Below are 13,183 nucleotides of genomic sequence, written 5' to 3'. Positions count from 1 at the left end.
ACACACACACACACACACACACACACACACACACACACACACACACACCAAACAACCCCACCTATTTGTTTTTTGGTAATCAGCCCTACTTGCTGGTTTTTTTCCCACTGCGAGCCTGTTTGTCGGTTAAAATGAAGACAAGATTTATTTTTGTAAATGACTGAGACTTATGTAAATGTGCATCTCTGTTTTGTTTTTTATATGAGTTGTCTCTAAGGGCATTTATCCCTATGAATGGATGTCAAATACTTTCTTCTAATATATGTTTAGACATATTGCAGACGGGTCCTTGTTATTTGTAAATTAGACTGTTTCCTCTGTGTCTGGTCTCACCTATTGCATGGGACAAGGTCAGCACTGGTGAACTGCATGTAGTAGGACCTACGTATCAAGAACTGTGGTATGTATTATTCAATTTACATACAAAGAGTTTGTCTGCATTGTACAGTTTCTGTGTTTAATACCATTTGTTGTATTCACACATACAACATCCTGAATAAAATATTGACGTGAAGGCATATTACAAAACATCAAACAACTTTATGTAACAAAATGGCATCGCTTCACCCACAAATATAGAGAAATGTCATGTAAATAAGTTGGTACACTCAATTTCCCCCTTTACCATGCCAAAGAAAATTTTAGCTCTTTGATGATACCTCTCTCGCTATTTTTCTGGGATAAGACTCCACCAGTTTTCCCCTCAAAAATTAAGTTTGCTGTTATGAAGTAAGTGCAGTCTGTCATTCTCAATGTTCTGTATAGTAAATCCGATGGAATTCATTTGTATCTACGGACCATGTGTTTTGTACCTCCATGTACACATGTCAGTTGCATCGAGTCTCTCTAACGTCACATTCCTTTTGCATGCATATCTGGTAAGGGAGAGTTATTTCTACTGATTTGTTATGGTAGCTGATTGCTTCACTCATCCCTCAGCAATGCTCGGGAATGTTAATTGTTTTGATATTCCAAGTGACCCCATTTTTATTTTAGGTTGGCTTTCTAAAATGTTTTGCTACAACTTTACTTGGAAAAATTGTAGACGAGATGCAGGTGGTGCACCCTGTGTAAAGAGTAAAATGGTACTGAGCAACAGATCATTATAAATCCTGCAGAATTTAGAGATTCTTGCTCTAAATGTGTGCTTGCCTGGAGGGTTTTGGGGTAGGAGGAGGTGGCTTCAGGAGCTCCAAAATGGGCCCGCAAGATGCCTGCTGTGGTCCTTCTCATTATTTACCTCCTGGACAGTAAGCAGAGTGAGGATTTTTAGCATGCCTGCCCAGTTGCTCAATTAATGCCGAAAGCACGAAAACAGCCAGATGTTTCCGAGGTGACCAATATTAGATTTGGTTTTCTTTTATAAACCAAACCAAAAACAAACGACAACAACCAAATGTTCCTTAAGTTAAAACTCAGATCACTTCATTTAAGGTTTTAGTGCTAATATTACAGGGAGAATTAACGTTTGAAGGAGAGACCCAGATTGACTAAGAGACCCATTTTAGAAGGAAAGAAAATAACTGAAAACTGTTTTCCATTTTATTTCAGAACAAGACTATTTCCAGGGAAAGCAATTGGCTAAATGCAGATATACCAACATCCAGATGAGAACTGTATCACTTGAGAGTAAAATACGTTTCCCAGCTTAAGTTTCTTAGCTTACGAGGGGGGCACACAGGGCCTGCAGACTCTTGGATACTGAGTAGGCCTTCAAAGTTTTGATAGGGAGTCTGCGAACAAAGGCTGAGTTGTGATTGTTTTAATTTTTTTCTCAGTTTTCTGTATCATTCAGTCTAATCCTGATGTTTGCTGGCAGAGACTGTGTTTGTATTTGAGGTGGTGGCGGCCATTCCTTTCAAGGTGCTGCAGGCATTTAGATTAGCTGAAGGGTGCAGAGAGAAAGTGGGGTATAATGACCGTCCTCTTGGGTCTTAGGACCTTAGTCGAATTATATTGAAAAGTCCTTGTGGAAGAATTCCTCAGTAACGGTTTGCCAACAAGCATGGTGCGTGCCAATACCAGCAGCAAACGGGTCCGGTCACATCCCTTCCCAACTGACGTTAATCTCCCTGTAACTTCACACAAACTCGAACAAGCCGATGAGATTCGCACATTTACCCTTCACCTATTACAAGCTTGTTCCTGCCCTGCCTTTGTTTGAAAGAGGGAGTTTTTATCTTAGTGACCAAACTGAAAGTCAAAATACAAAATCACATTGAAGAAGGGTAGGATTTGCGTCTTTACATGTAACTATATTTTATTTTTTCCAATTTAAACATGTAAATTAAATAACGTCTTAATATATCTATTGATGTTTGCATTGCTAGAGTCAAAATCACATACACACATATGAAATATAGCAGACAGAAAGGAGTAAAAAGAAAATATTTCTATTTTAAAAGAAAAAATATTCCTTAGAGATTAGGTACCACGTGACTTAGGCTATCACTCAGTTTTGGTTCACTAATTTGTAGCTAAATGAACCCGGAAAACAGCTGACTGTATTTTCAGCCCTGTCAAAAAATTTGAACAAATCCCATTTCGAACTTCAAAGTATAATAATTTCTCCATATCGAAAGCTTTTCTTAAAAAAACAAAACAAAACAAAACAAAACATACATGCTGAGGACATTTTCCTTCTATGAAAACATAAAAAGCAAAGCCCTTTTGTTGTAGTTGTTAATACAAACGGATAACAAGGAGAGGGAGTTACAAGAAAACTGCGACATACCCAGGAATACAGACTAAGACAAAGGGAATGAATCGAGGACATCTCCAGTAGAGTGCAGTTGGCAACTTCTGCTCAGCTGGGAGCCACATCCAGCATGCAGTCTGCTTTTGTATGGCCCAGGAGCTTGGAATGAGTGTTCTGTTTTTCCTTTTAAAGTTTCAAAGTATTAAAAACAAACAAACAGAGAAGAACATGCAACAGAGATGTAGGTGGCCTACGGAATCTAAAGTATTGACTATCTGGTCCTTCACGGAAAGCAGAGCTCTTCAGTCTGGGAAGGTACGTGATATAGTGAATTCTGATGATTGTGCATCATCGAGTCATCAAAATGCTACTGAACAATTACAATAGGTTTGTTTGAGGCTAAAAATGATTAGCTAGAGAGGAGGAAAGAATATCATCTACATGATTTCTGAACTGCTTATATTTCCCTCATTTTACAAAACTGATATATCAATGGACATACTCAATAATAGAGATACAACTAATACGGTTGCACTTCCATCATCTCAGGATAGAGATAATTTTATAAATCTATTAAAGTATCAGAACACTATTAGTACTATCAAAGTCAGCATCAGATAAATTTTCTCTTAAATAACTTTCAATATTAAATTTTTAAGTAACTCGGCAGACACATATTTTCCTTAATTTTTGGTGATTTGACTTAATAAAGTCCAAGCCATGACTCTAGGATATTTACATCATTAAGTAAAATTTCCAAGTAAAAATTTTCATCTTAAACAATGTGGAAATGATTTTGTTACATTATTCTAGGATTTTACAAAATATAATTCACATTTAGAGAAAAAAAAAGTGGGTTTTTTTAGCTCCAAATAATTAAAGGTTGCCTAAACTAATGTGTGTAAGTAGATTTAACTGTACATATGTAAGGGAAGTCCTAATTATTGTACATTTTCATAATTCAATGTGAATTTCATACAGAGCGAAATTTCACCATTAAGAAAATAAACATTTTGTTCCTATTGCTGAGTGAATATTTGTAATTTCTACTTAAGACATTTTTAGATTTTTTTTTTAATCCTCTGAGCTTTGAACTGGTGCCATTTGATCACAGTATCTCTTCTTGACTTCTTTGCATAACCCTACTTTTGCAGTTAATAATGTAGCCTTAGAAACAAGAATCTTTTAAGGGAAATGAATGCATATTTCAGACCCATCCTATGTCCAATTAGATATTCTTTCTAAAAGGCAAGTTACCATGGAGTAATTTAAAATAGTGAAAAATCAGATACCTTGTACCCCTGCCCAGTTTAAAAAATGATCTAGTAATAGAAGATGCCCCTGAATACCAATTCATTTTTTTTGTTGTTAATCATCAGTAGGGAAATACATATTGACACAGATTGTGAGCAACTTATGTCACTATTTATTAAAAATGTTAAATTGTACATTTTTCATACTTCCTTCCCTAAGGGAATCTTCTTTTGTGAACTTAAAGTGAGACCACACAAATGACTTACTGACTAAACCTGACAAGTCTTTTTCTTTAAAACGCACTGGGGGGCCAGACATTATCCCTTATGCCCGTTTGTCTTTATTGATCCCAGATGGAAATGCTGAGTGATAGGGAAGCTGAGAAAATATGACGGATGGATTTATGTGAGGATATATCTTTTCCTTAGATTCAAATGTGGTCTTTTTTCATGAAAGACGTGCGTGTCTAACAACCATGTAATTTAGCATTTCTCAACTCTAGCACTATTGACATTTGGAGTCAGAGACATTTTTGTCGTGGTGGCTGTCTGGTGCCCCGTGGGATGTTTATGGTAGCATCTATGTCCTCCATGCACTAGAGGCCTCCATGAACTAGCACACCCTCCCCAGCCCACCCAGTGACAATTGAAATTATCTGCAGACATCACCAAACATTTTCTGGTGTGGCAAAGTCACCCTTGTTGAGAACCACAAATACAAATTCTGGAGAAGAAATTCTTTCTGGCCTTCTTTACTTCAGATTTTTCCTAACTCATTTTTTAATGGGTGCCCAGCCTTCACTCAGGCATTCAGAAATAGAAAAATATGCAATAGTCTGTTTGCCCTGTCCTAGTGGTGATTATACATGGTTTCCTTTGCATTTGTGTGTCCTAATGGCCTAGAAACATAAGAATGCAGTCTTGTCCCACGTGGTAGTTAAGGGTAGTCTGTGCCGAGCCAGATCTCACACGCGTTTCCATTCCATCCACGCCAGCATTCACAATTTCCACAGCTACATATTCCATTCCCTGCAATAAAATACCCGGAGGGTCATCATCATGACCAAAAGGCACCATGTTCTAGTATGTCACTATAAACCATACACCAAGTTCAAGTATGTACGATAAACCATAACTGTTCCTAACCAAAACCATTTCATTCATCCTCTGCAGATTTTACTGCGTGGATGTGCTGCTATTAACTTATTAAATAGCTATGGGAGATCTAATCTTTCAAACGATTAGCAGCACCTGCTTGGTACCACCAACTATGCAGTATCCATTCCGCAGGGACCATCTTGTATCACTCCAGTTGAACTTTATCTACATCCCCACTTCCCCACAAGTATTTTCTAACCAACTGTCAGGACTCGGTAATTGGGATAGCAGTATCTACCACACACACAGCCACGGGCAGCACCATAGGGTGGGGAGCCGTTTGTCTTTCTCACAAACCAGAGGCGTGGAGCAAACCAAGCAGGGCACACTGCACCTGTGCAAATGAGGCCGTCGTGCTTGTCACAGTCCCTGTCGTCACAGTCACAGAGCTCTCCAGAAACGTACCACTCTTCAGCAGAGCAGATGCACTTCCCACAGTGGCAAGAACCTGAAATCACAAAGGGCATCATCACTAAAGGTTTCTGACTAGAATAGAACATCATCACCACACGGACAACGGGCTTCTAATGACCCATCTTCCAAAGGTAAAAGTTTATCGAAGAGCCTGTTGCTCAGAGGGGAGCTTTACTTACCATCATTCATAAAGGTCATCCGGGAAAGGCTTCATTATGGATCTAGACAGTTGCAATTAGCCTTGAGCAAATGTTCCATGGCCCAGGCTGGTTGAAATGTCAATAAGAGCAGAATGTGCTGATTCTTAGAGATGGCCTTCCAAAAAGGTGTTCAAAAATAGATGCTTTATTCCCCCCTGAATTGAATCATGTTTTAAAAGTGTCTGCTCTTTAAAGGAACTGAATGGTAAATTCTATTAAATAAGGATGCATTTTATAATTAAAATTACCACTAAATTACTATGCTTCTCCTTTTGGATTTTTGCCTGCATGATTTTCTTGAAGATGGAACACACGTGCATGCATAGGGTGGCTTGTAAAAGTGCTCAAAACGTACACGTGATCACTTGTGTGCATCTGACTTATGAGATCTCGCCCTGGGACCCCCGCCATGATCGAGGAGACGTATGATCCTCCCAAAACGTTCATCTCCTTTGAGGCTCAAAGTTGGGTCTAACCAACTTTCTCTTTACATTTTCCCTCTTTTTCCTTCCTCCCCAATGAGAAACACCCTCTTCTGTTATTAGCACTATTTTGATGTACTGAAAAACAATTTCATGAATGATACACTTAAAAGAAACAAACACATATGAATTAAATGGCGTCACAAAGAGAAGAAAGTTCTCTTGGTCCACACGTCTTTACATGACAGGCTCAAAAACCCTCACACGGCAAAATCACTTGTATAGCAGCAGTAAAGACAACTTTAAAATTAAAACAGAAGCACATATAAAGAGGACCTCCCCTTTTCTTCTGTTTCTTTGGATTGGTTTTTCTTTCCCAAGGTGATTTCCTTTCACTACATGAAGGGTATCACTAAATTTTTCAGATCAAAAATCACCTTAAGAGGATGTGAAGGAGAAGTAGTATTTTGATAATTTAACCAAATTCCAGATTGCTCAGTTCGAAATGTACGGGGGCCAGTCATGAATTAGTGCCTCTGTGAAACACAGTGACTGCAAAATGAGTTAGCAAGCTGGACAATAAAAGTGATTAGAGAAAGGAATTTGAATTTGTCACAGATATCATCAAAGGATTTGTATAAATGCCAAATCCATTTGTATAAATGCCATGCCTTAGGCACTTTGTGATATTTCACGTGGAAACTGGCATATGCATTTAGCTACAAGAATCCCCAATGGCCGAATTAAGTGTGACACTCCTTGTCACACTTCTCAAGGTAAGGGAGTAGTCAGACATAGTGATATAGCGACAACCGTGTTTACACTGATGAACTCCTTGCTTAACCACAGCATTATTTCTTTTAGTCTAGACTGTTTTCCTGAAGGTTTGGGTTGATCTATATGCTCTGGAGTACAACCCAGACAACTTTCACTTCTCATAAGTGACTGGCAGGGTGCACAGGACATATGAGCTAAGCCTCCTGGACAGTTTGTGGGGGAGGGTGGCTTCTTCTTGCCCATGTCCAAGTACATTGTTTCCTTACTTTAGAAATCTATTTAGCTTCATTTGAAAGACTTTCTTTCAATTTTCTTAGGCACAGAAATGTTCAACATTCAACTGCTCATTTAGCAAACACTTAGCGATCTATCTACAACAAAGAAAACATGGGGCATGCCATTGATTTTTCATTGAAATTTCTGCAGAAGGCATCATGTTTAGCACCTCATTTCCACGAGTAGAGGAAGATCAATTATTTGAAGAATTCGACTGTTTTTAGTTGTTTCTAAAATAGCACCTCCCTTACATTGCAAAATTATTCTACAAAGCAGTAGAAGCAAATGACTTTATATGTCCATGGTATTCGTGTATCACACCTAGTATATATATACTTTTTGTCACAATTCATGAGAAGATCTCACATTTCATTTTCAAACGTATCCCCTGATTCTGGAGCTGTTCTAATTGCTGCTGTAGCTGCTGAAATGCTTAGCTTCTGGCCATATCAAAGTATTTTCTTAACTGGTAAGCTCACCTCAAGTCAATAAATATAGTAGACACTGATAGACCGTTTGACAAGTAAATTCCAGTCCCCAACATCTACTAGTTACTGCAATACTTAGAATGAAAAATGGGGGTTGATTTCTGTATGTTCTATGAAGACTAGCTTTTCTCTGTCAGCATCTTCCCCAGCTGTGTGTTCCTTCCCCTTTGTCAATTTTCAATGCATCTTAGAGGCTGGAAATTCTTCTAAGGCTTGTGAGAGACTAGGAATAACCTAGCGTGTAATGATAACGCAGTGGGATAGTTATCAGGACCTCTTATAGCCTTTGCTGTAAAGTGCTCTGGCTGTTTTCATCAATAACTAGAGGCCAAATTGCCTGTCTTTGCAAAGGGAAAAATTTAGGGAGAAGATTCTGTCAGACGGACATAGGCCACATGACTGCCATGAGGTGATCAACTGTTGAGCCCAGCTGGCTGGCACCCACTCACACCCGTGAGAACACTCCAGCCACAGGGTGCAGCTGGCCCATCTTGGCAGCAGCTCTCAGGTAGTTAGCTCAGGACCACAACATCACTAACCCATTTATTTTCCTTCTCGGTGTAAGGACACCAAAGAAGACTCCAGTGTCCCTTTTGTGCCCCTTACAGGCTTCCGTTGCTGGGTCAACAGCCACATTTTCTCATTTATCTTCATAACATCCTTAGGACTAAAGGGGAAGGAAATTAAATTCTTCTGCCATCTTCAAAGATGAGAAAATAGAAGTACAGGAAGGACAAGGGAATTTCTCAGGACCGCATGGCCCAGAAACACTAGTTATCCTAAGATTTCAATCTCATTCGGTCTATTCTTTTCATGTCTACGTAGCTATAATGCCTCTCACAGGAAAAACTTTCATATCATTTCATAAAAGCGAATTGTATGTTTTTGGCTCTGATGAGACAGTCACGTTGGGCAAGGCAACCAGCCCAAAGTGGTTTTTGAAGGGCCACTGATACCCTTTCCCTTTCCTGGTGATGGAGGATGAGCAGGGGTGGGGGGAGAGGGTGGGATAGGTGGGTGGGCGTGAGCACCATGGACTTCCAGGGCTGATGTGGGACTCAGCACGTACCTGCAGGAGAGTTCAAGGAGACATTCAATGATATGCAATTACACTCATTGTCATACAACAGCATTTTTAAGAGTATTACAGGTGATGGCCTGTATCTAGGTTGAAGTTATGAAAGTAAAAAGGTTACTGTGTACACTTGGATCCTAATAAATAAATCCCCAAAGATTCTAGGGATGATGTCACATATTCTGCAAAGGTGGCTAAACTCAGGGGAGACCTGGCTCTAAGCTCATCCCTCTGGTCATTCACAGAAACAACTGGAGTCTAAGGGCGAGGTGACTTCGTCAGCTGCCCCATTAACAAAGTTGGACTTTCCTTTTTCGTTCATCAAGCCTGACAAAATGCTGCAACTGGACATCCCCGCAGGCACTTTTCACTATTGTACTAACTACTCCATCTGTTATGAAGGTCACAACAATGTATCTTGTTTTAAAATTTTCTATGGAGTGATTTATTGTCTTGGCTATCAATTTGTAAAGAAATAAAACGCTATTTCTTCATCGTCTCCGGAGGTGACAACTTTATTCACGGCTCACGGGAAGCGCACGCTCTCGACTTGTCTTTCTGGTAGACACACTTGGCTGGCTGGGGTCTGTGAGCTGGTAGCCTTGTGACCTCAGGCTTCCCCCATGCCTCTGTCCCATCATAAGCGGAGAAAGAGAAGGGCTCTAATTTCCTCTGTGATAATCAGGGTGAGGGGTTTTCATTAACAGATTCGAGAAAAAGTACATGAATTTCTGGAAAGTCCATGAGACCGAGACATGGTCCTAGTCATGTACCTTGGAACAGCCTTCTCATTTTGGCCACCATGTTAGAAGGCTGTTGTGTTAGTCTATTTCCTGGACTACTTTTCCTGTGGCTGTTGGGGTGGAGATGGGATGGCATCCTCCGTGGGGACAGGAAAAACTTCCGTAGCCCTGCTCTCCTCTGTGCCTACAGTTTCATGATCTTGGTTTTGACCCCTTTCTTCCTCTATAATCCTTCCTCTGTAATCTGATGGTTCCAAAACAGGGGGAGAGAAGGAGGTCCACAGTCAGCTCAGTCACCAACAGGAGGTCCACAGTCACCAACAGTATGCATGCCCGCTATCATCACTAAAACGAGCTTCAAAAAGTACACCCTCCAGGCAGCGTCTACGTTCCCTTTTGAGTTTAACGACTCTAAAACTCTCTACTCACTGAAGGATAAACAGTTTAGACAAATATACTTTCAACCCTTCATTGATCTCTGGATATATTTCCATCACCCAAAGCAAACAATTTGAAAAAGCATTAAGCAGAGAGAGATTTCCTTGCATTGCTTTGTGTGTTTTGTTTTGAGGAAATGCCTTTGGGTCAATATGTAGTCAATGTATTTTTCTTTGCATTTCCCACATTTATGATATTAAAAAATTAGACTCTCCACAGAAAGTAATGGCTTGAAAAAGAATGTTCATTTCTTCAAAAGAAACTACTCCTCTTTGTATGAAATTCAGTTTAGGAAATGACAGACTGCTACTAGTGTTTGGCTTTGTGTTTTCTTCTGGTATCTGCCACTGCACATGACTTAGCCAAGGCCTGCTCATGGACAACGTTGATGATTCAATAGTGTATCTAGTAAACTCACTCACACACACACACACACATACACACAGAGTGAATGATTTTTGAAGTAAACAAATATAAAGAAGCACACTAATGTTTCAGTGCAGATGGGCATCCTCATTCCATAGAATTTCTATGAAAAATGAATATCCATATTCCAATGATAATGCCATTATGGAAGACCAACTAGGAAAATCTAAGCTTTAGAGCTTTGTGTTTGGAGTTTTACTAAAAAAGAAGCAATTTAGGGGCACCTGGGTGGCTCCGTTGGTTAAGCGTCCGACTTCCGCTCAGGTTCTGATGTTGTCTCTGAGTTTGAGCCTTGCTCTCTGCTGACAGCTCAGAGCTCGGAGCCTGCTTCAGATTCTGAGTCTTCCTCTTTCTCTGCCCCTCCCCCACTCATTCTCTCTCTCTCTCTCTCTCTCTCTCTCTCTCTCTCCCTCCNTGCTTCAGATTCTGAGTCTTCCTCTTTCTCTGCCCCTCCCCCACTCTTTCTCTCTCTCTCTCTCTCTCTCTCTCTCTCTCTCCCTCTCAACAAATGAATAAACATTAAAAAAAGAGAAGAAATCTAACTCAGACAGGTTAATCATTCTCACTGCTTTGTTACATGCAGGACACTGCCTTCTGATCTGGAAACATTTCTTTTCTTCCCTTCAGCTTCCAACCTCGAAGGTTAATTCCATCCCCACTTCCTTTTCTGTTTTCTTTGTCAATCTCCTTCACCACAGTCCCTTACCCGCTTTTGCTTTTCCCAGCAGGGCTCAAACCTAAAGCAAGCGTTTCCAGGAGTTGAGAACCCTTTCTCCCCCAAGAGCCAAACTGGTGCTTGATGCCTCTGGGAGTTGGAATTAGAATGAGTTTATTAAGAGAACAACCAGGGAACAAAGTGGTTGCTCTAAGCCTGTTTGGCTGTCACTGCATTAGGTTGAAGGCGTGGTGGCCTCCTTGGCAGAGCGCAGCAAACACACGGTCAAAAACACAGCATACTGGGAACCAAGGGCAAGCACGGATGTCTATTAAAATTGAGCAGGTTTCAATTTTCAGCCTTACCCCCCGGGCACCAGATGTGGTCACAGCACTCCATCTGATTTTATCTCTGCGGTTTTGCAGAAGCACCTCTTCGCACCTGATAGTGCTGGCCTTTGGTGACGGGTAAAGCAGCAGCCACTGTGTAGGGGCGCAGTCCCACCCGCCTCCTGCTTCAGAAGCCCTGTTCTCACTATTTAGCCATTCTCGTTGCTTCACTGTGTCTTCCTCAGAAAGAGATTTACGTGCTAATCCAGACCCAGGGTAGGCATTTCACCTCCAGTGGTGTGAAAAGGGGAGGGGCCCTCTGCTCCGCAAGGAGGTCGCTGAAGAAGTCGGCACCCTCCCTGCCATCTAGTTCCACGGAGAGCAGCTCCAGAACATTACCAAGAATCCGGCAAGCTTCCAGAGCCTTCCCGGTGTTTTTGTAGGTGCTGGCAAGGAGGAACGTGACAGCCTCCTTCCTAGATGGGCCCATATGCACTAGGAGAAGAGGATTTTTAAAGTCCCTTCCAGAACTTATACAGAAACATCAACATCAAGGTATCTGAAATATAATCTATTCATATTCTGTCTCAAAAAAAAAAGTCTGTTCTGCTTTTCTCGGTCAGTTGGTGCGGGAGACAACGGGTGAGAGTGCTCTTCTTCTAGAATTTGTTTCTTTGATAAATGTTCAATTGGGACGGTGGCTCCTACTCAATTGGCTTGCAAATTATAACCACCTTGCAGGCTTAATTATATAAATGATATGTGTTAATATATATTTTTATATACATATATCAACACACATATGTTATATATAATATGATATATATGATGATATATGATATATATATGATGATATATATCATATATATAAGATCACATGTTTGGTTGGAATATTAATGATTTTTAGGCCAAAGAAAATGACACCAGAATTTGGGGATCCATATACTTCTCTCTTCCTTTTTTTACGAAACAAAGTATTTAGTTTCCCTTTGTGTCTCTCTCCCACCCTCAAGCCTCCCCTCCTCCACACACCCATCTACATAATCTAGCTTCTGACGTTCCCAAAGTCGTGCCTGTCGGCAGTTCAGACACTTGTGATGGCTTTTCTGCAGGTCTGGGCTGTGCTACTTCACAGCGAAGTCAACAATTACTCTGTCGCCTTTTTCCCCAGGTCCATTCATTGCTCATTGTATCTTGTTGTCTTCTCTTCTTTTTTTTTTTTTATTCCTTTTATTTTTTTATTTTATTTTATTTTTTTTACAAATAGTTTATTGTCAAATTAGTTTCCACATAACACCCAGTGCTCATCCCCACAAGTGCCCTCCTCCATGCCCCTCCCCCACCTCCCCCCCCATCCATCAGTCTTCTCTTCTTTATACAATTATTAATTCGATGTCACTCAGCAACGACGATATGTACAAGCGGGGGAGCCCTCTTGCTGGAAACCCTTCCCGCGCCTTTCATGTTCTTAGATCCCCAACGTCACGCGGTTCCCTTTCAAGTCTGAAGCCTGGTACACGCACAGGACAGAGCGCTTCTCACCCCGCACAGCGCAGGCTTGTAAGAGGTTGTACGCGCCGCTGTACAAACCATGTGTCAGAACAGGGAGCCCGTCCAAGCTCCGGCAGGGGATACTCACCCTTCCCCGAGCACAATATGCCATCTGCTGATTCACACAGACTCTTGCTTTGTTCCTCCGTCATGTTACACTTCCGCGGGTGCTGGCAGAGCGCCCCGAACCATCCTCTCTCACACACGCAGCGACCGCAGGAACACGTGCCGTGGCCTGCGAAGCAATCACGGGTGGGGGAGGGGCGGTGAGCGGGGGGCG

At 41.1% G+C, this 13,183-nt stretch overlaps 1 protein-coding gene across 2 annotated transcripts in view; it reads right to left on the bottom strand.

Annotated features, from left to right (window-relative positions):
* Positions 1-4,152: 4,152 nt before the first annotated feature.
* ITGBL1 (integrin subunit beta like 1) overlaps positions 4,153-13,183 on the bottom strand; it is a 208,013-nt gene continuing 198,982 nt past the window's right edge. For both annotated transcript variants that reach the window (XM_077753978.1, XM_077753979.1), the window contains 3 exons: positions 12,992-13,138; positions 5,444-5,557; positions 4,153-4,980 (listed from right to left, as the gene is read on the bottom strand). In XM_077753978.1, coding sequence (XP_077610104.1) covers positions 4,889-4,980; positions 5,444-5,557; positions 12,992-13,138 — 353 coding nt within the window. In that variant the 3' untranslated portion in view covers positions 4,153-4,888. The remainder of the gene's footprint in view (positions 4,981-5,443; positions 5,558-12,991; positions 13,139-13,183) is intronic.

The sequence above is a fragment of the Crocuta crocuta genome, unplaced genomic scaffold (assembly GCF_008692635.1).
Source record: "Crocuta crocuta isolate KB4526 unplaced genomic scaffold, BGI_CrCroc_1.0 scaffold31, whole genome shotgun sequence".
In the NCBI taxonomy this organism is placed as follows: domain Eukaryota; kingdom Metazoa; phylum Chordata; class Mammalia; order Carnivora; family Hyaenidae; genus Crocuta; species Crocuta crocuta.
Note: the sequence above shows the minus strand (reverse complement) of the source record. Positions and strands in the feature narration are given on the sequence as shown.